The sequence below is a fragment of the Mesoplodon densirostris genome, chromosome 12 (assembly GCF_025265405.1).
Source record: "Mesoplodon densirostris isolate mMesDen1 chromosome 12, mMesDen1 primary haplotype, whole genome shotgun sequence".
NCBI lineage: Eukaryota > Metazoa > Chordata > Mammalia > Artiodactyla > Ziphiidae > Mesoplodon > Mesoplodon densirostris.
The window spans coordinates 9,318,527-9,343,723 of NC_082672.1; the positions used below are offsets into that span (position 1 = coordinate 9,318,527).

Below are 25,197 nucleotides of genomic sequence, written 5' to 3' on the forward strand. Positions count from 1 at the left end.
CCGGACCGTCTGTGCACGTGCTGAGAGCCCCTCCACAGACAGCCAGGTGGCCCTGTCGCCCTGGCTCCAGGGAGTTCTCACCCTTCTCACGCCGGGGCAAGAGGGCTGTTTTGGTTTGGTTCTTTTGGGAGGTGGGGCGGGGTGTACGTCTGGCTTTCTTTTGGTGGTCACGGCACTCATTTCCAACAGACTTATTTCGCGGGGCTGACGGACACGCTCGTGTCAGGACCCACGGACACACTCCGTTCCTGCCTCTTGGGCTGTAAGGACAGCACCTGCTGGGCTCCACCTGCAGCTCAGGGCTCACTATCCGAGCCCGTCTGGTCTCTCCGCTAGAGGGAGCCGGGGAGGCGGGGCCCGGAGCTGCTGCCCAGGCTCCCTGCTCAGGGACCATGGCCGGCGGCGGCGGCGGCTTACCGTACAGGGCGTTCTTCGAGGGCGAATACACAAAGGCCAAGGTGTAGAGGTAGAAGTTCAACAGGCCATAGAAAGATAAGAATTCAGCTGGTGACACTGGTCAAGGGAAGCAGCAGAGCTGGGACACCATCATTTGGACACCTCAGCCGGCCCCTCCCCCAACCGTCAGTGACTGCTAAGCAGCAGCCAGGACCCCGGGGGCCACACCCACACATCAGGGCACCACAGGGCAGGCCCACGCCCTCTCCTCTGCATGGCAGCCTCTGGAGGTGGCAGGACCTGATGAGAGCACGTCACCGGCAAAGGGCAGGAAGGCCACAGCAATACGGGTGACTCAAGAATAAAAGGAAGAGCTGCAACCAGACGCTCAAGCTAGTCCTTTTTAATCTTTTCCGGATTACACGCCCCTTTGAGAATCTGATAAAAGCTTTGTGTGAAATTCAGTCACAAAAACGTGAAAAATCATGCATTGATTCTAAGGATGTAAGTAAGAGAAGAGGCCCCACGGAAAGAACCCAAGACGTGAGGGATGAACCCCAAGGTTTCCCCTGATGGATGCCATCACTGAAAGCGGGAGTGGGAGGCACACACTTGACCGATTATGCATCCAAAAGAGGAGTTTACTGCCAAGGCAACGGGGCCTCAGGGAATCGAAGGAGGTCCCGCTGTTCACGAGCCCTCCCCGGAGACACAGGTGTCAACTGCAGCTGGACACATCTGGGAGTTGGTAAGGGATGCCATCTGGGGAGAGAGGACCCTCGAATCGGGCCTCGGCCTCTCCCCAGTGCCCTGCAGGGAGAGGTGGGCAGCCCTGGCCTGACCCAAGGCTTGGATGGTGAGTGGACCCGTTGCAGTCCCTGCCCCACAGAGAGGAGAGTGGGGCGTGGAGGGCGGGGGCAGGCGCTGGGGCCCCTGGGCCTCTTATTCACACGGACGGGGTGAGGCCCCCAGGCACGCCTCTTCCTGACTGTCACAGGCCTGCAACGCTGCCCCCTCCACCGGGCTGTGCGCGTGACACCTGACGTCTTCCCACGAAAGGATATAATTCTGGTAGTGAGTTGACAGTTCAGCTACAAAACTGTCCTGTAGAACTTGTGCTCCGAACCGTAAATAAAGGATGACGATGCTGAAAGAGAAGGGGGGTGGGCGGTACATAAAACATCCCAAGAAACAGCATTAGCTGCATGTAACTTGCCACGTGCACTGTCTAGTCATGACTTTATCTGCATGGAGACTCGTACACGTGCCCACAGCCCCTCCACTGGGCTCCTGGTCTCAGATCCAGGGACAAGGTCAGCCGAAGCCGACACAGACCTTGTTACAGCCTCGAATCCAGGTCCCCGGGCACGTGCTCCTCCGCTTCTCTTACTCAGTTTGTGCCTTCGGGACCGTCTCCTCCAACAGACCACCAGCCCCCGGGGGACAGTCTGCCCGTCCTTGTCCTCTTCCACCCGCCGGGCAGTGGTTCACATACCTGTCCGACACCTGCACACCAACGCACGTGCCGACAGAGGGTTCTGGTACTGGGGCGCCCACTTCCCCTCCCTGGGGTCCAATCTCCACTCCAGCCAGACAGGCTGTTTAATAAAATGTGAACCAGGTCCCTTCACCTCCTGGCTTAAAACCTTGTGAAGGGTTCCCACCACTGAGAACAGAACCTCACCACGGCCTGCGAGGCGACCTGACCTCCCGGCGGCCACCCTCCCTCACGTCCTCACCCCCTGCGATGCCGCTGTCCCTGAGCCCAGGCTTCAGGGCCCTACTTCAGGCCCCAGGCCCCCTGCTCAGAGAGCCGTCCCCCACGAGCCCCATTAAAGCAGCCACGGCCCTCCTGCCGTCGTCCATCCCTCTGCTTTCATTACGGCCTTTAGGCTATTTTTAAATTTTTTATCACTGTCCTCCTTCACTGGACTATAAACGCCATGACAGGGAGGAACCTGTCTGCCCAGGTACCAGTGGAGGCACTTCCTGGGTATCTGCTGCACGAATGAATCCCCTTGAAACTCAGACGAAGGAAGATCACAAAAGCGTAACAACTTCTAGACAGACGTACAGAGGCCACCACAAGCAGACAGCAGCTCCCAGCCCGTGGACTGGGGCAGCCTGAGGGCGAGGCTGTGTGAGGGGACGCGAGGGCTGCTGATGTGTCAAAGGAGGAGAGGTGTGCACGCAAGGCTGCACCAAGGGCTGCAGAGAGACTGAGGAACAACACGTGAGCCTCTGTCTTCAGGTGAATTTAGATGCCGAATAAAACCGAGCTCGTTTTGAAGACCAGGCCAAGTTCACATGCTTTGGTGAGGGATGCACACAACTCCTGCAGGGGCGGGTGAGTGAACCCAGATGCCTCCAGGATCCCCCATCCAACAAGGCTGGGACCCCAGCGCAGTGGCGGAAAGCCAGCCACTCGGAGCCCGGAATGGCTCCCACCAGGGAAAGGGCTTGACGGCCACTTATTTGCCATCCAAACAACCGAGAAAGAAATGCAGACAACTAGATGTTATTCCCCTTTGCGATTCTGATTTTAGGAGAAAGCGACAAACCAAAAACAAGCCAGCAATTATCTGGAATTCCTTCAAAGACCCGGCTTTCTGCGCTCCCTCGGGCCGGCCCGCGGACCCGGGAGAGTCCTCGGCACCTGCTCTGCTGCATGGCATCTCCTGCCCGCTTCCCTCGGGCAGCAGCGTGTGTGCTTCAATGATGCCCGCTTACAGCCCTGTCCTTGGGGCAGCAAAAGGACCCCAGGTGCCAAGCATGTCACCCAGGATTCTAACTCTCTGACTTGTCTCTACTGCGTCTGCTGCCTTACAGGGCACATGTCAGAGCAAGGGGGGAACTCGAGCAGTGCTGGGCCGTGGGCCTTCGCCGAGCTCCTCTCTCCCCCGGCGCGAACAGCAGAACAGGCTCCCTCAGCCACCACACGCTCGGGGCCCTGCCGGGGGAGGAGGCCTCAGACCAGTGGATACAGCTGGCTAGAAGCACCCTAAAATTAACCCCATAACATGGGAGAAAGGATATTCATGACGGTAAAATAAAGACTCACATTTTGCTTCTTTTAAGAAATAAAGTCTTCTTACCTAATGATGAGCACTACAAAAGTCAATGCTGTCAAAAATTTCAACCTGAGATCTGAAAAAGAAGTAAATACTCCCATCAAATCACCGAATTGGAATTAAATTCCACTAACCCCAGAGATCTTAAAAATAAAGACAAAAATAAAAGCCAAACCTTCTGAACAAAACCCTCCTTCCCTCTGGACTTTAAACCTGTTAGTACCTGAAGCCCAGGAGAAATGCTGTGTCACCTCCCCCGAGGCCAGGAGGGTCTCCAGCGAGGCCGTGGCCACTATTATTTGCTTGTGACAGATTGGGGGAAAGGATCCTATGACATCAGGTGACTTGTCCCGATTCAAGGACGAGGAAAACCACCCCTGCCGCTTTGTAAGGTGCGATTCCAGAAGGATCCAGGCAGCTCCAACAGCCACACTGGCACCTGGGGCCCCAGCTGGCTTCCACCCCACAGGCCTCCCTCCAGCGTTGGCCCGAAGCACTGTCCAAATGGCCCAGAGTCACCCCTGCAGCCCTGGGCTCCCTGGGGCTGAAGGTGCTGCTCCAGCTCCTGGGTCTGCCCTCCGGGTCAGGCCGTCATTCCCCCCAGCCCGTGCCAACGCGGGCAGCCCTGCACCAGGGGGGTCTGAGACCAGCGCTTACCTACATAAGGCATGTGACGCAGCTCAGAGCAGGCCCGCACGATCAAGAACAAAAGGTATAAGATGTACATGGCGGCCACCACCATGAAGAAAACCTTCATTCCCTGGAGAGAAACCACATGGGCACTTGAATGACAACAGGGTCTCGTTGTTGCTTCTCCCTCCGACAACATGAGCAGGAAAGCCAGAGCTTTCTATGTGGGACCCGGAGCCCTGAAGGCCACAGCCTAGAGCAGCACAAGAGCACGCTGCTGCCACTCTGACTGTCCTCATCCCGGCTCAACCTCTCGGCGAGCGCAGGTGGCCAGCTCACCCCAGGAGGACACCCCGGCCCCTGCTCATCAGACGAGCAAACGCCTCCATGACACACGGAAAGCTCCGAGCATGGGGCCTGGAACGGAGGAGGTGCTCAATAAACAGCAGTGGCTCCTACTTGTCTCTCCCGGGATGAGGGCCTGGATCCCTGCCCTGCTTAGGAGGACAGTGCTATGTGTCCCAGAAAGCATCCAGGCCTGGATCTCAATTTTTCTGGACCTTGGTTTTCTTTTCTGTGAAATGAGGGGTTGAACTAGATCACCTAGAAGACAAGGGGTCTAAACCACACATGAACTTTCTATGGACCTTGCCACATAACCAGTTAGCAAGCTTGTATCAACAGCACAATTTAAGTTACAAAATTCAGTGACTTTTTAAGACAGCAGTTAAAAAAAAATTCCTTTGGCTTCATTAACAATCCTTACCTGAAAATTTCCTGTGTCAACTCGATACTGGTACATTGGATCATGTAATTCATTAACTCTAGAAATACGATGTTATATATAAAAAAAACATAGATTAGTAACTAGGTTACTTTTTATTTTATACTTTCTCTCACTTGGCTTTTTAAAAAACTTACTAACATAAACTACTTGCTGACCAACAGTAAAAGATTTTTAAGAAGTAATCCTCAATTTATGAGAAATCCCAAATTACCTGTTGAAAATGCACACAACACTACTCAACTTACTGTCCACAGTCATCAGTATTGTGAAATACAGTATTTATCATTAAGAAAATCCCTATACTAGTTCTCTTTCCATTTTAAGAGCTGTTTTCCAGGCACCTTTTCAACGGCACATATGGGCACCAGGCAACAGATGAGCACACAAAGAAAGCAACAGAAGTAAATATAAACTTCTAGTGCATTTCAAAATGACACTGGGCTGCTGAGACGACAGGCGGGCGGGAAGAGGGAAGCGGAGATGTGAGCTGAGTCCTATCATTACTGTGCCAGGTGCCAACATCATACCCCTGAGATGGGACTAGTTTCTGCAGAAAATCCTACTTGGGTGAATCAGGTTGTTACTATGTTAGGCTTCTGCGGTGGTGCCATTTTACAGTTGGACAAAAATACTAAAGATCAACCCTGGGAGCTGGTGTAAGGATGGGGAGGTTTAAAGACACAAGCCAAAGGAGGAACTTAAAACATCTAGGGACACTGGCGAACCAGGAGCTGACCTGAGCGTCATTCCTACCAATGAAGTCTCTGCCTCTCCAAAGGAGAAATCTGAAAAGACGTGGTCTTTTTCGTTTTCCACCTTAGACTAGAAGAACCGTGTACATCTCTACATGCCATTCAAGCAGAAATGAACCCTCAGTTTAAGTCACACCACCAAGTCATGAAACACTGGGTGACAGATTCCCTTCTGGATGAGTTCACAAAACACAGTCAACTCTGGGTCTGTCCACCTTGTTAAATGCTTTCCAAGACTGAAGTTTCACACATAATAAAATTACTCACGTCTGCCATATTCCGAGGGTAACACAGGCCAACCACAATAGTCCAACAATGAAGAATTTGGGCAAATAGAAAGTCAAGCACTTCCTTTCTCCCTTAAAAAAAAAAAAAAGAAATAGAGAAGTTAGTAATTCTAGCAAACTATTACCCCCTCACAGACCACAACGGATCACAGATACTCCCATCATTTCCACACAGCACACACTCTTCTGCTGACTATGAGGCTGAAGACAGATTCCCAAGGACAAGTTCACCCTGAGGTTATCACCAGAGTCTGGAACAGAAGGACTGAGTCCCCCACTCCCCCCGGAAGCGCCGACGGCTCACCTGCACCCGGATCCCATGGTACACGCACAGCCAGAAGAGCAGCAGGGCGCACAGGAACACAGACTGGAAGAGGTCGTCCAGCATCCCCGGGAACCAGCTGTTCACCAGGAAGGAGAGGGGGAAGAACGGGTCTGGAAGGCAAAAGGCAGACAGGCCTGGGGAAGGCAGACTTGCCAGCACCCGCAGGGCACCCCGTCCCCGTGCGAGGGCAGAACTCATGAGCGCTCTCCCCGCGGCCAGAGCCATGGGGAAGGTAGCGAACTAAAGGCTGTCTTCTTCAAAAAACCGAAAAGCCACAGAACAGGTTGCTCCGGGAATGAGTACTGAGTGTCGTCTGCTGGTGCCAGCCGCTCCTCCCCGCGGGCCTGGGAGGCCCGGCGCTGCAGCTCTGGAAGCAGGTGCTTTCTGGAGCAGGGCACGAGAAGCAGATAGCCCTGCTGCCGCCCTCAGCCAAGGCCCAAGACGGTGCCTGAGGCCCTTCCGGGTTTTAACCTCCAGGCAGGGGGAAAGCTGCAGACACCCGCCACGTCCTGGAGCAATGTCCCTCGGGCCGCACGGGCGCTACCACCTGCTCCTTCAGGGGCCCCCAGGCCACCTCCAGGACGCCTTTCAGCTTTCAACGTTAAAGGGGAAAGCGCCGAAGTAAAAATGGCACCTACCGTTGTAAAGCAGCAGCAGAGGCAGGAGAATGGACATCCACTTCTGCTCGATGCCCCAGTCTCGCATGGAAAACTTCCGGAGGGAGTGAGCAAACAGGCCCTGCGAGCCAGACCAGGCGCCCCGTCACCGTCTTCGCCCACCCCGCTGAGCGTCACCTTACATCTGTCTTCCTAAATCAAAGGTCTCAGTGCCAGCCAAACCCCTTGCTGAACCGACCCTGAGACCATCAGTGACAACTGGGAGAAGACGGTGAATTGCTGCAAAGGAGCCTCGATAAGACGGTCACGGCTGTTCTCACAGGGCCAGGAGGTGATGAGGAATGTAACGGCCATAACCCCCCTGGCCCCCCAGCCTCCTCCTGGGCAGGCTGTTTCTACCAGGCCGGCTCCCACTGAGCCGCAGGGAAGGACCTCCCCGGGCACAGGCCACAGGCTCCCAGAGGTGCGACTTCCACAGATGACACCAGCTTCTAGGGAGGCACCAGGGCTCCCAGAGGAAAAGCCAAGGAATGAGGCGTATATATAAGCATGGTCAGACGATGTGCTTCTTTTCAAACACCTCCCTGAGGGGGCAGTGGCCCGTGGGAGAGGTTTCTTTAAACTCTAAAACATCATACAATTTGTGATGTTTAAGTCTGGAGTCGTTCTGCTTTTTTCTGCAGTCTAACATAAGCCAATAATTTCCTAAGCAATTTGGACTTCCTGATGGACCATTTCCCCCAGTCTATCTGTCAGAATCAGGCCCATTTCTCTTGTTTGAGAACATGGGGCCCTGGGTACCAGTTCTCTGGGCCCCAGAGTACGGCAGCAGAATCCCAGGCAACAGAAATCCTTCAAGGAACAGCAAGGATTTCTGAACAAATATAAACAGCGGTTTTCCGCTTTCCTTTAGTGAGTTCACCAGGGGAGGCCCTGGCCATCCCAGCTCTCAGGGTACTCTGTGGCCGTGTCCTGCCTTCCAGCCACACCCAGATCACCACCGTCTGGCACTTTCCTCACACATCCCCCGTGAGCCTGTGTCCTTCTGTATACAGTTAGTCTGCGAAGCAATAAGTTCCTTGGGTGGCAACTGGAGCGGCCACCACTGCTAAGAATGGACGTCCTAAACGTCACACCCTCCGCATCAGCACAGGGCAGGCAGCTAACGGGGGCAGGATACCACCCTCCAGGCACACTTCCTTTTCCTGCAATTTATAACTTCCCACCTTCACTGGCTGGGCCTCTGTGGGGACTGCCTGTACTCCGTGGGTTATCACCCCCCAAAGACACGGTGCACTGGTGGACAGAGACCTCAGATCCCAAGTGAGCCGAAAGCCTGCACGTCCAAAGCTCCTCATCTGTACTCTCCTGAAAAAGCCCAGAGACTGAAAGTTCCGGTCCACTTTTCCAAATGTAAAAACCCAAGAACGTGCTGTATCTGCACTCAGAGAAGGTCATTCAAATGAGGCAGAATCTCTCCACACAGGTTACATGGCACTTCTCACTGCACACCGATAAGAATTCACTTACAAGCCAGCGACCTGTAATTACCGTGACACTACGCAGTGCTTACTTACTAAAGATACCACAGCGTTCCTGCAGCACGGCACCCCAGCAGAAATATAGAATATTTAGTCCCAGCAGGTCGGCCCACTGGATGGAGTGTCTCAGAGTTCAGGTAAATCTCCCGCACTCTAACAACCATAATTTATGAACTATCTTTGCCCTTGTTTGGATTCTGACGTAATCTGTTAGGTGAATGGTACTTACAGTGACAATGAAGGTGAGCACCACAAAGACGAATCGGAACCAAATTTCCAAGTGGGAAAATGCAGGGTCGTAAGTCTTCCACTAAAATGGAAAGCAGGAAAGCAATTTGAAAAAAAACGCATCTGAAAGGAAGCACACCACATTATTTATTTATTTTTTATATGGTGTGCCCATACAATGGAATACTATTTTTTTTTTAATGTCTTCTATTTATTTATTTATTTTTGGCTGTGCTGGGTCTTCGTTGCTGCACGCGGGCTTTCTCTAGTTGCAGCGAGCGGGAGGTGCGCGGGCTTCTCATTGCGGTGGCTTCTCTTGTTGCGGAGCACGGGCTCTAGGCACATGGGCTTCAGTAGTTGTGGCGCTCAGGCTTAGTTGCTCCGCGGCATGTGGGTCTTCCTGGACCAGGGCTCGAACCCCTGTCCCCTGCACTGGCAGGCGGATTCTTAACCACTGCACCACCAGGGAAGTCCCCACCACATTATTAATAATAGTTATCTCTAAATGTGAGACTACAGGTAGTTTACAATGTTTTCTTACACTTTCTTACATGTTCTAAAACTTTAACACTTAGTACATTTTATTTTTATATTAAAGAATACACACCTTGTACCAAGAGTTGAAAATAGCTTTAAATGGTGGCACACTAATGATGAATCTGGCAGGTAAATTATTCTATAATAATAGTAATAGCATTTGGCTTTTAAATCTCATATCAAAGATCAATGCTGTCGGGCTTCCCTGGTGGCGCAGTGGTTGAGAGTCCGCCTGCCGATGCAGGGGACACGGGTTCGTGCCCCGGTCTGGGAAGATCCCACGTGCTGCGGAGCGGCTGGGCCCGTGAGCCATGGCCGCTGGGCCTGCGTGTTCGGAGCCTGTGCTCCGCAACGGGAGAGGCCCGCGTACCGAAAAAAAAAAAAAAAGATCAATGCTGTCAATCTCTTTATTAGAAAAAGCCATGCTTTCCATTAAAAGAAACAGATTTTTTTTTTTTTTTTTTTTTTTTTTTTTTTTTTTTTGCAGTACGCGGGCCTCTCACGGTTGTGGCCTCTCCCGTTGTGGAGCACAGGCTCCGGACGCACAGGCTCAGCGGCCATGGCTCACGGGCCCAGCCGCTCCACGGCATGTGGGATCCTCCTGGACCGGGGCACGAACCCATGTCCCCTGCATCGGCAGGCGGACTCTCAATCACTGCGCCACCAGGGAAGCCCAAAGAAACAGATTTTTAAACGATACAAAAATGTAAGTATGATGTTCTAAAAAAGACTGAGTGAAATGTATAGATATGAATCTGAGACAAAAAACAATACTGTGGAATTACTGTTGTCAGTTCTTGTGCTGAGTAGTCTCACTCATATCAAGTGCATGGCTAAGAGAGCAAGGATGAGGCCCCACGTGCTGACAGTAGGTGGAAGGCAGCCCATCCCACCTCGGTTACCAGCCAGGTTCATCACCAGACCCCAGGATTCAGCACTGCACTGGGCTAGGGAGCCCCATCATTTTAATGCACTGAATTAAAATCATCTGAGCAATTTAAAAATTGTAACAGATAGAGCAACAGATAGAGTTAAAGACACCAGATTCACCTTATTTGCCTCAAACATTAAATGTATACACACACACACACACACACAAAGACACTGGACACAAGGCAATGAAGGGCCATAAGCTCTAGCTGATGGGGGACAGACAGGTGCACCCTCTGGTCACCCCAAGCCCTGGGGGAACCCGAGCAGAGCCCAGTGGTCTCTGAGTCGCAAACACACCGCTGTGAGTGCAGGGACACAGCTCACCGGCTGTGACTCACAGGACACAGCACTAACAGACGTACAGAGCGAGCTCCGGCCATCTGCCGAAGGTCGCCCTCCCCACGTCTTCACCTGAATACTGATCCGCGCGTGAGAGTGAGTAAACCACCCAAGGCCAGGGGAAAATCCCTAAAAGGATCACTAGTGCTCACAGACAGCCAGTAACAGTAAGGAAAATGCACAATCAGAGGGATACTGTAGAGCGTACTCCAAGCACTTTTATCTCAGTGGTGGGGAAAAATTAGCCTTAGACTCAATGCTTAGACTTGGTCCCACCTAGCAAAGTTTAAAATCAAGGCCTGAAAAGCACAAACTGTTTCCAAGTAACGTTACCACATCGTAGAACAGAGCTCAAGGATATTTATCAGAACACAAAACTCTAGCAATCAATAATGTCTGACATTGAATCAAAAATATCAGACGTGTAAGAAAAGCAAGAAAATATGAAACATGATGAGCAAAAACTAATCAATCAAAACTGACCCAGAAATCGCAGACGGACAGAATTAGTAGATATAAGGACATCAAGAAGCTAGAGGAGAGTCTGCGTACGTGAAGCGGAAACCTGGAGGGTGATCAACAGCAGAGTAGACATCACTGTGGGTATAAACATGAAGACAGCAAAAGAATCCATTTAAAATGCAACAGAGAGAAAAATGAACAGAGCATCAGGAACCTGGGAGACAACTTCAGGTGGCCTAGTAGATGTATATTTGGAGTCCTCAAATTTCTGTTGGCGGGAAGAAGGCAGGAGGATAGAAAAAACATTTGTAGAAATATCGGCCAAATTTTTCCCAAATTTGTTGAAAATTATAAACTCACAAATCCAGGAGGCTCAATGTACCCTAAGTACAAGAAATACGAAGAAAAGTATACCAAAGAACCCCACAATCAAACTGCTTAAATAAGTAAAAGAAAAATCCTAAAAGTGGCGGGAGGGGGCTGGAGGGGAGGAGAACTGTTACAGAGGACAAAGATAGGATGATAGCTTTCTTGTCAAAAAATGCAAACCAGAAGACCAATGTTTTCAAAGTATTGTAAATCAAAACCACAATGCAATACCACTACATACCTATTAGAACGGCCAAAACTAAGAAGACTGCCCTACCGCGTGTTGACGAGATGAGGATGTGAAGCAGCTGGGACCCTCACACACCGCTGACGGGAATGTGAGACAATACAGCCACTCTGAACCCCATCTGTCAACGTCCCAAACAGTTAAACAGATCCCTGACACATGACTCAGCATCCCATTCCTAGGTATTTACCCAAGGGAAGTGAAAGCACATGTCCATATAAAGGTTTGTATGCAGAAGTTCACAGCAGTTTTATTTATAACAGCCCCAAACTGGAAACAATCGAAATATCCATGAGCAGGTGAGTGGATAAACTAACTGTGCTATATCCACACAGGGAGTGTCACGCAGCAACACAAAGGAATGAACTACTGATACACCAACATCATTCATCAGTCTCAAAGTAATTATACTGAGTGCACGAACCCAAACATACTGTATGATTCCATTTACATAAAATTCTAAAAAATACAAACAAATCTGTAATGCAAGCAGAACTATTAACAATTGATGTTAATGGGAAAGTGGAAATCACAGTAATTAAGATCATATGGGGCTTCCCTGGTGGCGCAGTGGTTGAGAGTCCGCCTACCGATGTAGGGGACGCGGGTTCGTGCCCCGGTCCGGGAAGATCCCACATGCCACGGAGCGGCTGGGCCCGTGAGCCATGGCTGCTGAGCCTGTGCGTCCGGAGGCTGTGCTCTGCAACGGGAGAGGCCACAGCAGTGAGGGGCCCGCATACCGCAAAAAAAAAAAAAAAAGATCATATGAATTGTGAAGTCAGAGATTCGGATTTACTTAATCTCATTAAACCTCAGATTTCTCCTCCATAAAATAGCTACTTTGAAGAATAATCATAACAATCATAACATTTAAATAAGAGGATGAATATAAAAAGTTTAGTGCAGTGCCTGGCAAAGAGCAAATATTCAGTAAATAATAGCTGCTATTATAAATCCAAAACACTACAGCTATTATGATTATTGCTATACTGTTTACATTTTACAACAGTATCATTTACAAAACGATCACAGTAGTGATTATGGGCAAATGATGGGGGAGTGTTGATGTGAACGTAATATTCAAAAAGAAAAAAGTATAATACATATCTTAGTTATAGACTGTAAGGCATGATCAAGAAGAGAAAAAAGAAGTGTTACCATCAAGAAAAGACTCACAAAATATGTTTAAAGTAACAGTGAAGAAAGTACGTATTTTTTTACCCTCAAGGGACTGTAACTCTTTTTTTTTTTTTTTTTTTGCAGTACGTGGGCCTCTCACTGCTGTGGCCTCTCCCGTTGCAGAGCACAGACTCCGGACGCACAGGCTCAGCGGCCATGGCTCATGGGCCCAGCTGCTCCATGCCATGTGGGATCCTCCCGGACCGGGGCACGAACCCATGTCCCCTGCATCGGCAGGCAGACTCTCAACCACTGCGCCACCAGGGAAGCCCGACTGTAACTCTTAAGAAAGAAAATAACCAGGGACTCCCCAGAAGGAGGAGGGATTCAGTCTTAGGATTCTGGCAGAGGAGCACAAAATAATCAACTTGCTCACTTCAAAAATTAGCACTAGAAAACAACGCTTTACTCAATAAATAAATAGCTAAACCTAAGACATGCATTTTATAGGGTTCGCCAAAGAGTTTGTCCCGGTTTTTCCATAGGCTGTTATGGAAAAACCCGAACGAACTTTTGGGCCAGCCCAATAGTTCTAAAATGTGAGTTCATAGGGGGAAAGGAGGAGACATATAAGGAGTTGGGGTGAAGAAGAAAGACAACATTAAACCCCGGCTTCCCCAACTGGATCCTGGGCTGGGATCTGCCGCACGGTGGGTGCGCAATACCTTGTGATGGTGGGGCCAGTCTTACTTGCTCCTGTGGCCCTTCCCCTGCCCTTTCTGCTGTAGGGAAACCACTGCCACACAGGAGCTCCCTCCAGGAGGCTGCCCTTGTCAGCAGCTGCTGAGCAGAAGCACCTGTGTCCTGCCAAGGCCAAAGCGGCCTCACAGCTCCATCTGGCGTTCACTGGGGCCAAGGGTTTGAAAGTCCTTCTTTCCCCTAGAGTGAGCCCAAGAAGAAGGCGTGAAGCCCAGAGGACAGGGCCCCAGCCCCGCTGCTACAGACAGCACAGACAGCAGCCCTCCAGTAGCTGTGGGCCCAGTGATGCTGGGGCCAGGAGGGCAATGGTCCACAGGGATCCTGTCAAGCAGTGGTCAGTGCCTGCGCCCTAACAGGAGAGCGGTCACTGAATGGACCCAAGTCTATGGGTTTAAATAAAGTCTTTTAGTCAATATATTATGCATTTCCGTTGCACCAATTTACACTTTCACTAGCAGGGTATGAGAACTCTGGCAGTTCCACATCCTTGCCAACTTTGACATTTTTTTTGCCTTTTTCATTTTAGCCATTCTGGTGGGTGTGTAGTAGTATCACTAAGATACTCTAAAGATGTATTGTATTCATTATACTTTGTTTGCTTCCAAAAAGGAATGAAGGTAGTTTATAATAAAAATCCAGACTACACAGAAACCATTTTAAAGGATTTTTCAAAGGTAAAACAGTAAAGAAAGAGGGTAATTATATCAGCAACCCATGCCAGGATGTTAGTAATTACTACAATTCAGCATAAAACATCTTTCGGAGATTTGCAGCAGCTAATACCAAAGGAGAAATGTGAGGAGCTGTACAGTTTTCATTCTCTAATAAAAGGAGTTAAAACCAACGGTCAAAGGAATTCTGTTTGAAGGTTTAGATGAGAGCTCACAGCATAATGGATATTGCCTTCAACAGCAATTTTATAAAAGATACAGAAACACTTCGCATAAGATTCTCTAATTGCTTAATGCATCTCTAGACAAGCTGTAGGCATAATGTGAACTTGTGACTCTCTCAGGTAGCTCTGAACTTCTCGGAGTGAACGGCTGGACTGTATCTTAGACTTCCTCTTTCAAATACCAGTTGCTTTTTTTAAAAACAAATAATTTTCCCTCCTGATTATAAATATAATTAATAAAAGCTCATTATTAAAAATAGAGGGGAAAAAAAGAAAATAAACATTAACCCCACCACCCAGAGATGGTCTTCAGTTTTCTAAAATACAAAATTTTAATTAACTTTTAATTCATGTACTTTTCTTTTTTAAAAAATATATCAGTATGTGGTTTGTGCTATCTATCCTACTTTGTGACCAGTTTATTATTTTACCAGGTACAGAAGAACTAATTTATTTATCTAACCAGAACATTCCTGCTGAAAAACAGATTTCTCCCAACTTCCTGCTATGAGGAACACGTTTGAACATAAATCTTTGTGGACATTTTAAATTATTTCTTTAGAATAAACTCCTAGAAGTAGAACTACTAGGTCAAAAAGAACATACACATATAGGCTTTGATACATTGCCAAACTGGCCCCCAAAGTTCAACCAATTTACACCCCATTAACCTGTATGAGAACTTGTGTCCTTACATTTCACCAAGGCTAGATGTGATTTTTCTTGTTGGTGTTTTGACTATTTGCCAGTTTGATAGGCTTTAAGAAAAAGACATTCCTTCTTGTATTCTCTAATGTTTTGGTTTGCATTTCAAAGGTTTGTCGGCCATTTGAATTTCTTATTTGGTGAAGTGCTACGCTGTTACTCTTCAATTACAAACCTAACTGTTGCCAGGCCCTCTGCTGTTACTGGGAATACAGAAATGTACCAAAAATGGAGAAAAATCTTAGGTGACATCCCTCACAAACCCCGAGGGTCCTATGTCTCAGCTTTGTGGATGCTGAGGAGAGCTATCAAAACAAAGCTCTGGGGCTTCCCTGGTGGCGCAGTGGTTGAGAGTCCGCCTGCCGATGCAGGGGACATGGGTTCGTGCCCCGGTCCGGGAAGATCCCACATGCCGCGGAGCGGCTGGGCCCGTGAGCCGTGGCCGCTGAGCCTGCGCGTCCAGAGCCTGTGCTCCGCAACGGGAGAGGCCACAACAGTGAGAGATCCGCGTACCGCAAAAAAACCCACAAAAACCCCCCCAAAAAGAACCAAAGCTCTGGCTGCTGGCATCACTCAAGGAGAGCTGCTCTCATGGCAGCTTCCTTGTTGAGCCCGAAGGTGAGATCACAGGGCCTGCCTTCCACCAGCAAGGGCGGGATGACGTGAACCAGGTTTATCTGAAACATGTATCAAATTATTTAGGAATAAGTTTAAGAGGAAATGTAAACAGATACAAAAGATGGAAGGAGAGAACCACAATCAAAAACAAAACAGTGGCCCCAGCCCACATAACAGGGCTGGGGGGAGGTAAACCCCGTGGGGAAAACTGCTGAGCACTTTGATAAAGGGCTTGTAGGGGATGACGTTCCTATAAAGACGACAGAAAGGAGAGATCCCTCGTTGGGAGAACGTGGTGCTCTTTTCTTTCCGCATTCTCCAATCAGAAGGATGCGAAATAGCAAAGTCTAAAGCACAGATGTTATCACAAGATGAGTCTAAAGAGTGCCTGAGCTCACGGCATCTGTCTGAGGCCCCATCTGGGCTCAACCTCTGCATCGCGAAGCTGAGGATACAGGCAGACGCTAATCAGATCTTCTGAAGACGAAGTTTGAGGAAACCATTCGCACAACAAGGAACAGAACCCAGATTCAAACTCAGAGATCGGGAGAGACTGGGGAGGAAGCTAAAAGCATTGAGAAGAAATTCAGGAGCAGAGTGTAACGTCTGAGTAGCGTCTGAACTGTGAGAAACCCACCACAGGAGCCAGGAATGAAGGAGACTAGGCTGAACAGCAGAATAAGTCCGCGGGGTCCGACAGGTGACGCAGCTTCTAGAGGAGCTGGCACCTGGGGGGCCACCTGCTCCCTCCCCAGGGGGGCACCCCTCTCGGCCAGGCTGACTCGGGGCCATGGGGAGGAAACCTGGAGTCTGAGGGGTCCAGAAGTCACACCCCCGGGGCTTTGTGAAGGAAAGGAAAACCTCAGAGACAGCCATCTTCAAACACCTGCGGAGCGGATCAGGCAGATAAAGAATAAACAAACTCGCTTTGGGTAGTCTAGAGACAGGACATGAAGAAAAGTAGCAAGACTGTAACATCGGCTACCATTTGTCAAGAACACACAACGAGCAGGCGCTGGGCATGACCTCAAGCCCAGCCGACCTCCAGAGGCCCCCCCAGGAAACAGAGAAAATCACAGAGGTGGGAGTGCCCGTAAGGGTGCAGGAGGGCTCCCACACACCACAACCTCTCAGCAAAGGGGACCCCTTTGTCCAAATAAAAATCTGTGTATAAATGTTCATAGCAGCGTTACTCACAATAGCCAAAAAATGGAAACAACCCAAATGCCCATCCACTGATGAATGGATACACAAAAGGTAGCACACACGTACAATGAAATATTATTTGGCAAAAGAGGGATGAAGTGCCGTTACCAGCAAAGCACAGATCAACTTTGAAAACACTGTTTAGTGAAAGAAGTCATTCACAAAAGAGCACAAAGTATATGATTCCATTCATATGAAATGTCCACTACAGGCAAATCCATACAGAGAGAAAGCAGATTAGTGACTGCCAGGGGCTGGGGGAGGGAGAAATGAGAAGCGACGACTAACAGACTTCTTTTATGGCATGTGAATTACATCTCAAAAAAGCATAATTTAAAAAAGGAACCCACTGGCACCTCCCTTTAATAGTCACAGCTGTATGAGGTAGCTATTTTATGATAAGGAAACAGAGGCACAACAGTGTCAAACTGTAAATGGTGGTGCTGGGATCTGAACCCAGCTCTTCTGGCTGATCTAACACCCGTGTCCCTAGTCACCCTGATGATTATTCTGACTTCCAACAAGCGGCGGGAACAAGGAGGCTGATTTCAGCCGGACACGAGACAGGAAAGTCTAACCATCAGAGCTGTATGACTGGGGGCAGACAGGCACAGGAGAGCAGGGACCCTTCACTAAGAGGTCCGGCAGGGTCTGAAGACCACTCACAGGCCTGGAGAAGGGGGTCCGGCCTTCCTTGGAGGGTACACCTGGCAACTTCTCCATTACCTCCCAGCTGGAAGGCTACTCTCTCTGCTAAACCTCAGAACGCCATGGTTTTCCAATTCCATGTTGTTTCTTTAAGCAACTGTGGTCCCACATACGTAAGAAACTGTGGTTTTTCTACAGTTTTTAGACTGTACATGTCTTCCACTGTCCAAAATAACATGATTTCGATGCTGTGATTTATTTCAGTCATTCCACAAAGAATGGAAGCTAAACAAATGAGCCACGGAAACGCTGTGGTCAGCTGGTATACTTACGGTGAAGTTCATTTCCTTGATGCGTTCCTTCAGGTGTTTGAATCCCACAGTCACTGTATATTGAGTGTAATTCAAGTAGCTGAGGTGAGCCACGATAATTTCTGCACATTTCTGCAAAAGCACAAGGAAGATCTGTGTCTTTAAAAGGCAAGCAAGACTCACTCGTGAACCAACTGACCCACGAAGTAACACATTCCAACAACAGATGATCCAAGAGATCATCTCCAGGGAACTTGCCAGAAGCTCAGAAAAATTCAGATGCCAGCCAAAACCAGTTCTTAGAAAGAAAGAACCAAATGGATATATTTAGAAACAAATAATACATGGTTTACAGTCATTAGAACCTTTCTACTTCATACAATTCAAAATAATATGTCACCTAAAGAACAGACTTGTGGTTGCCAAGGGGGAGGGGAAATGGGGGAGGGAGGGATTGGGATCAGCAGATGCAAACTATTACATACAGAATGGATAAACAACAAGGTCTTCCTGTAGAGCACAGGGAACTCTATTCAATATCCTGTGATAAACCATACTGGAAAAGAACATAAAAAAGAATGTATATATGTATAACTGAATCACTTTGCTGTACAGCAGAAATTAACACGATATTGTAAATCAACTATATTTCAATAAAATAAATTTTAAAACTAATAATGTCACCTGCATAAAAAAGTAAGTTAATGCAACACAAACCTGACGCTTCCACAAATACACTAGTGCAGGAGGCATGTCAGCTAAGACACAACAGATCAGACCCCTCGGCCTAACTTTCCTCCTCGGCCCACTTCTGCAACTGCTATAACGATGCACAGAGTGGACTACGTATTTTTTTTCCTCCACTTGCCTGTCGTTCCCATGCAGAGTCCCCTGCGATCTCTTGAAGTGTGTGGTGTGTGTGCCCACTGGCCGGCTGAGCCCCTTGCTTTCGTCCTTCAGAATTAAGAATCGGGTCTGCCCAGGTCTCCTCTATTTCAGAGAGGTGAGGGGAAGGAAACCCACCCTCCAGGGGCGAATGTAGGTGTGGACTCAGTGGCCGGGCCAGCGTGCCCCTCAGGCCCCGACAGAAGGCCCCTTCCTGTGCCACGAGGAACCTGGCCACAGCCCAGAACAAGCAGGCCGTCCCGTGGCACCTGTTGGAGCCTGGGGTCTGAAATGGGCAGTCACCCTGCCGTTGAGCAAAGGCTTTCCAAGCCAGGACTGCCTGAGGTCGGGTAGGAAAACAGACCTGAGTGCCACGTAAGAAGGCTTGAGAAGACAGGAAGGCAGTGGGCGGGGAGCGGGAGCTGATGCAGGGGACGGGAAAGAAGGCAGAGGAAAGGCGAGAGCATGGCGGGGGGCTGGCGGGCCTCCTGGCCCAGCCTGCGCGGGACGGAGAAGCCACTGCTGCTGCAGTGGTCCCTTCAGGCCTCACACCTGCCGTCCCTCCTGTCTGTTCAGTACGGTGGGGTTGCCTGGACCCTCACGCCTGCGCGAGCAGCGCGAGCTCTCACCTTCCTAACCCACCTCCATCCTCACCACTCTCTGCCAACTCCAGGGGAGGCGTGACCCCCCCGCTTTACAGACAAGGAAAATACAGTTTAGAAACTGGCACAGCCCCGTGCACACGGGCAATGAACGGAGGACACGGGAGAGTCGGGTCACTTCTGCTGCTTCCCCGGGCTCCGCTGCCCAGGTCCACCCAACGAGGCAGGCAGAGCCGCGGTGCAGGGTGCAAGCAGATGCTGCCGCGACTGTGCTGGGCGCACCGTCAGCTTGGCCTTCCTGCAGCCCAGGCCCCTCGGGCGACGGTTCGGACCCATCTCAGGACCTCCTAGCCGACGTCGACACAGAGGGGCGAGAGCCAGCGGCCAGCCTCTGAACAGCAACCCTCCCTCTCCGAATTCTTTCTCGCCAGGAAGAACTGTCCAGTATCTGTTACTAACCAGGCTCTGTGCGTGGGTGTTAAGGGAACACAGGCTTCGGAATAAAAGAGCCTGGACTGAGGCGGTCTGGTCCCGTCCCTCACGATCTGTGTCATCTTGGGCAAGTGCCTTGACCTCTCTAAGCCTCAGTATCTTCGTCTATGAAATGGGGCTCTAACAACAGTTCCTGCTCGTGGGCCTGCTCTGGGGACGGAATGAGACCATGTATGGACAGTACCCGCCACGAGGCCATTTCCTAATCCTATAACCAAACGCAATCCCTTTGGATGCTCCCACGCATGCACGACCCGTTAGGTCCCAACGGGGCCTCCTTGCTACAGCAGGATCTGGTTCCGACTCTTGGGGTTCTGACGGAATACGGCATCAACAAAACCTAGAGTGAGGGCTCCTTTCCCTCTGTGGACCATGGGTCTCCTAGCCCAGAGCCACATGCTGCACCCTGGAGTAGACGCTCAAAAAAGGAGGCCACTCTTCCCAAGAGGCCTGGGTCCCAGCACCCCGAATGGATCGGGGAGTTCATCCCACAGCTGGAAATAAACCAAGGCCCCAGCAACCAAGAAAGACCACAGGACAGTGGCAGGCCACCCTCCTGTGAGACAGGCAGCCAGTCAAGTCATCTGTGGATGCACCAGGCTGTAGGCGACACTGACAGGAAAAACAGGCACCAGGGTGTGTGTACGTGTGTACTGTGTGCATGTGTGCGTGTACGTTTCTAAGAATTTATAAGGTATCAGTGTATACAGTTAGATGGGTTTTCCATGCCATCATTGGTATGACTCCGTTTTTTTTAACTAAGAGAGCAGCAAGATGACTCACCACGGACCAGTCAAATGCACTCACCCCTGCACATGTGAGGGTCCTCGTCCGATTGTGAACTTTATTATGAATGAACATGGTGGTCCCGTCCTGAGCTACACCATCAACCTTAACAGTCATAGTGAAGTTTGTCTGAATAGCTGTTTCTACAAAAGAAAGAAATCCAGTGTTAAGAGACCACGAGAGGCCGTCACACCTGCAGAAGTGCCTGCCTGGCTGTGTGTCGGCCTGGGAAGGTTCTGTGACGCATCAACCTCCGCACATCTGCCAAGCTCACACTTGCCAGCCAAGCCCAGCCCTTCCATGAACTTGTTTCTCACCCACCCCCAAGTTTCATTTCACAAAAGGGCAAATATTTCATGGCTAATAAAGTTTTATTTTTTAATTTCCCATATAAATTTTAATTTCACTTCATACCAAAATAAAAACAGGTTTCTCATTTTTTCTGATTATATAATTCATTGTTTTTCTGATTATATGCTCATTGCTTAAAAATATCAAAGACCAAAAATACAAAGATGGTATTAAACATGTATAATCCCACAACCAGAGAAACTATAATTTCATGTTTGTGTCCATCCTTCCAGACTGTTTTCTAGACACACAAATATATACTGATATCAAATTTATTTATGCTTTTTAAAATGTTACAAAAAGAGGTTAATTTTTTTGTAATATGCATTTTTTTTCACTTAATTTACTGCAGTCGTTGGGTTATCTTTTCTAATTCTTTCAACCGAAGTGCTTCCTCTAAATCACAGTATATAGAAAACGATGTGGAGCATCTTCTCGGTTCTCAGGGAGGGTGCCTGACAGGGTCGCCCTAGGTGGATAGAGCAAGGTCATTATCAACTGTCAGTGCTCTGGGCAGGGGTTCTCAGCCTCAGCACCATGGCTATTTTGCGGTCAGATACTTCTTTACTGTGAGGAATCTGTCCTGTCACTGTAGCATGTGTAGCAGCATCCCTGGCCTCCACCCACTGGATACTGACAGCACTCCCTGCTCCCCAGTTGTGACAACCATGTCACAAGGTCTCCAGACACTGTCAACTGTCCCTGAGGGACAGAACCATTGCCTTAGGACACCAGGACTTAATTCTCTCCCAGAAGCCCACTGGAAAAGGCTGCTGCTGCAGCACCCACACTGTGCAGCCACGGAGCTAGGCTTCACCGGTATCCCGGAGGATGACCGGTATCCCGGAGGATGTCCGGTATCCCTGAGGGCTGACGGGAGCTCCCTGAGCCGTGACGGGTACTCCCCGAGCGCTGCAACATGACTCTCCTTGGAGGACATGTAAGGGGCTCCCAACTTGCTGGTATTGAAAAGAATAATCACCACGTTATAATCCATCTTTGAGCACTTGTTGAAAGATTTTAAAGCTCTTTAAACCTTTCAAATACGGTGCTCTGTACAAATAAAAGTCATTCTAAAATGTCAGGCTTCATACCTTTTGAATGCTCCAACTCGACAACACATGTCAGCCATAGTTGCTGATTATATGTAGACAGCGGGTTTGAAAGTATTTGAACTGGCTTTAGCTGAGGCAAAAAGAAAAAAAAGTTTAAAAATCCATGTGATCTCTTCAGGTGAGTCTACCCAATGTCTCACCTTAACATACAAAATCTACATTTACGAAAAAGGTTGGAGTGTTAGCTCTGAAACAGAAACATGTAGTTTTCCTTTAGTCAATATAAGTAAAATTCTGCCTTTCAAAAAAATAAAGGACTAACTTTCTGCTGCAATTCACTTGTCTCTCATGAAAACTTCTAAAGCGGGCAGTCTCCACTACCTATAGCCTTGGGACAATATACCTACTTAAATACCAAGAAAAGGCCATCTTGGAGAAAAGAATTAAAGTGCATAAGATGATACATATAATAAGATAATAAAGGACACCAACAAATATTTTCATATTCACAAGAATCATTTTTTTTTAGTAACAATATGCCAGACATGTCACTGATATCTGTCATTTTCAGCTTTAATGGCCCTAGAGAGAAAAATTAGAGGGGGACCACACTGTCAGTGACGTTTCTGCAGTGTCTGCTGAAAAACACAATACTGGTGCCTAACAGCAAGTGACACAGAAGAAGTTGCCTGAGGAGCCCGATCCTAGCTCCAAAGACAAGCATTATTTGAACGTAAATGGGTAGTTTTTGTGTTTTAATGCTTCTGGCAGACCTCAGTGAAACTCCCTGTGCCCGGAGACTTGCCCCAAATCCACCAAAACAATGAAACCAACTGGAGGATGATCTATAACCTTTCAGAAGTGAGGACCATCTTTTGGAAGCGAGTCAGTTCCGGGGGACGGCTGCTATTTTCAGTGTCAAAAAAGGACTTACCTCCTGAGATGGAAATTTTAAAAGACCAAACTATGGTCAGGAAACCCTATGGCAGCACCTCTTCAAACAGATCCTCAATCTGAGAGTTAAGGAAAATAAAGAAATGCCAAAAAAAAAAAAAAAAAAAGGGATGATAGGCCAAACAAGGGCCCAAAAGGTAAGTTTTCAGACATTTTTCTCCTTTTGCTTTTTTGAGAATTGGCGGTGGAAACCTAGCAGGGACCTGGGAGAACGAAGACGGGGGCGGGGTGGGGGGAGGTACTGGGTCAAATAATCAGATTTAAGCGCACACCTTACAAGGCAGTGAGAATGTGGGATGACTGCTTTCAGTTTATAGATGAAGATACTTCGATATCAGAAAAAGAAAAGGCTTAGTTGTTTGGGCTCTCACAAAAGTTAGCATTTATTAAAGAAAACCAAAATTTTCCAATTGGAAGGACCTCTGTTTTTCTCTAAAGATGGTGAAGAATCAAGACACATTTTATTTTTTAAAAAAGAAAAGAAACAGGATTTTTCATTTAAACTGAGTTCATGCAAGAAATACCAAACAATCATTAGAAAAAAACCGTTACCTTTAGAAACCTGACAAAAAGACCACTTCTTAACGTAGGCAAATATAATTAAAAAAGAGGCAGAAACCTAAGTGAGCATCGTTAGAATTTATAACCTAATAAGTCTTGCGCACAGGAGGAATCAGGAGGACTTCACCAGCCTTTGGGAATGAACTGCTCTTCCCTAAGAGGTAACATCACCATCCTTTCTCAGCACTGAGGGAACTATTACAGCAGCAAAGGTACTTGTAGCAAACAAGGACCCAGAGGCCAGCAGCTGACGGTAGAGTGAGAAATGTGTGTTGCCCAAGAAGCAAGCTGCCGGGCAAGGGGGATGGGTTTGACCTTAATGACCCTTTAAGCAGGACCATTTCTTAGTGACCCTTAGACCCAGTCTTACCTCTTTGCTGTTATTTAGTGAAAAATTAGCTACAGAAGTCTGGATCACTTTGGGTCCTAAAGTGTAACAGGGAAAGAAAAAAGCAGGTTATAACTATATTGATAATTAATGTTGATTTTTTTCAAATGCCAAGAAAGATTCATATATTATACAGAGGTAGTCTTTTTCCTGGTCTATCTTTAAAGGTTTTATATATATATATATATATATATATATACACATATATATATACACACACACATACATAAACTCACACACATATACGTGTAAAACATACAAACATAGGAACACAGGCACACAGTACCCACTCTGTTGCACGTGCTGACTGCCCAACGCAAGTGAACACAACATGACCCCATGCAACGCACACTATGTCCATGGGGCTCTGTGTGTGCAGACCCCCTCCCTTGCTCTCTGGGAAGGCTCTCTCTGGAGGGCTTGGATTCAAGAAAGCATTAATGACACAGACACTATATATTTTGTAGAAAGATTTCTGCTAAAAAAATTAAGACACATTTATCCATTCATCCAATTAATCCAATCTTCCAAATTATTAAGTTGAGAATATTTTTTAAAAAGTATATATACTAACAATATACTCAAGGCTTTTCCCAAAATAACATAAACACGCTTCATAGAATCTTACACTGTAATATTTCAGAGCTTTGGCCTTAAAAGAAGTAGTCAAAGGAAACACTGTGAACCTGATTTCATTTACAACTGGGTTTGTCCTGAAGCAAACACTTGCAGCTTGAGAGGCCAGTGTTCCGGCTGCCTCCGTGGCCTCGCCCAGCCTGTTGCCAACCACCCTCCACTTGGAGGAGGAGATACCTGAGTACAAACCTGAACCAGTGCAGGAGCATGTCTCTGGGGCACATTCTTGCAGGCTGAGCAGAGATGTCTCTGCGTAGGAAGGAGGCGTGCACCCACAGAGAGGCTTACTTCTTTTTTTTAAAATATTTATTTATTTATTCATTTATTTTTGGCTGCGTTGGGTCTTCGTTGCTGCGCGCGGGCTTTCTCTAGTTTCAGCGAGAGGGGGCTACTCCTCACTGCGGTATGTGGGCTTCTCATTGCGGTGGCTTCTGTTGCTGTGGAGCACGGGCTCTAGGTGCGTGGGCTTCAGTAGTTGTGGCACGCAGGCTCAGTAGTTGTGGCTCGCGGGCTCTAGAGCGCAGGCTCAGTAGTTGTGGTTCGTGGGCTCTAGAGCACAGGCTCAGTAGTTGTGGCGCACGGGCTTAGTTGCTCTGCGGCATGTGGCAACTTCCCGGACCGGGGCTCGAACCCATGTCCCCTGCATTGGCAGGTGGATTCTTAACCACTGCGCCACCAGGGAAGTCCCAGAAAGGCTTATTTCCA

At 48.5% G+C, this 25,197-nt stretch overlaps 1 protein-coding gene across 2 annotated transcripts in view; it reads right to left on the bottom strand.

Moving 5' to 3' along the window:
* TMEM181 (transmembrane protein 181) overlaps window positions 1-25,197 on the bottom strand; it is a 51,451-nt gene that overhangs the window by 4,313 nt on the left and 21,941 nt on the right. For both annotated transcript variants that reach the window (XM_060114335.1, XM_060114336.1), the window contains exons 3-15: window positions 23,839-23,894; window positions 21,993-22,083; window positions 20,569-20,690; window positions 17,804-17,914; window positions 8,636-8,716; window positions 6,887-6,986; window positions 6,228-6,358; window positions 5,904-5,995; window positions 4,864-4,921; window positions 4,125-4,227; window positions 3,492-3,543; window positions 1,461-1,543; window positions 418-507 (exon numbers count right to left, since the gene is read on the bottom strand). In XM_060114335.1, coding sequence (XP_059970318.1) covers window positions 418-507; window positions 1,461-1,543; window positions 3,492-3,543; window positions 4,125-4,227; window positions 4,864-4,921; window positions 5,904-5,995; window positions 6,228-6,358; window positions 6,887-6,986; window positions 8,636-8,716; window positions 17,804-17,914; window positions 20,569-20,690; window positions 21,993-22,083; window positions 23,839-23,894 — 1,170 coding nt within the window. The remainder of the gene's footprint in view (window positions 1-417; window positions 508-1,460; window positions 1,544-3,491; window positions 3,544-4,124; window positions 4,228-4,863; window positions 4,922-5,903; window positions 5,996-6,227; window positions 6,359-6,886; window positions 6,987-8,635; window positions 8,717-17,803; window positions 17,915-20,568; window positions 20,691-21,992; window positions 22,084-23,838; window positions 23,895-25,197) is intronic.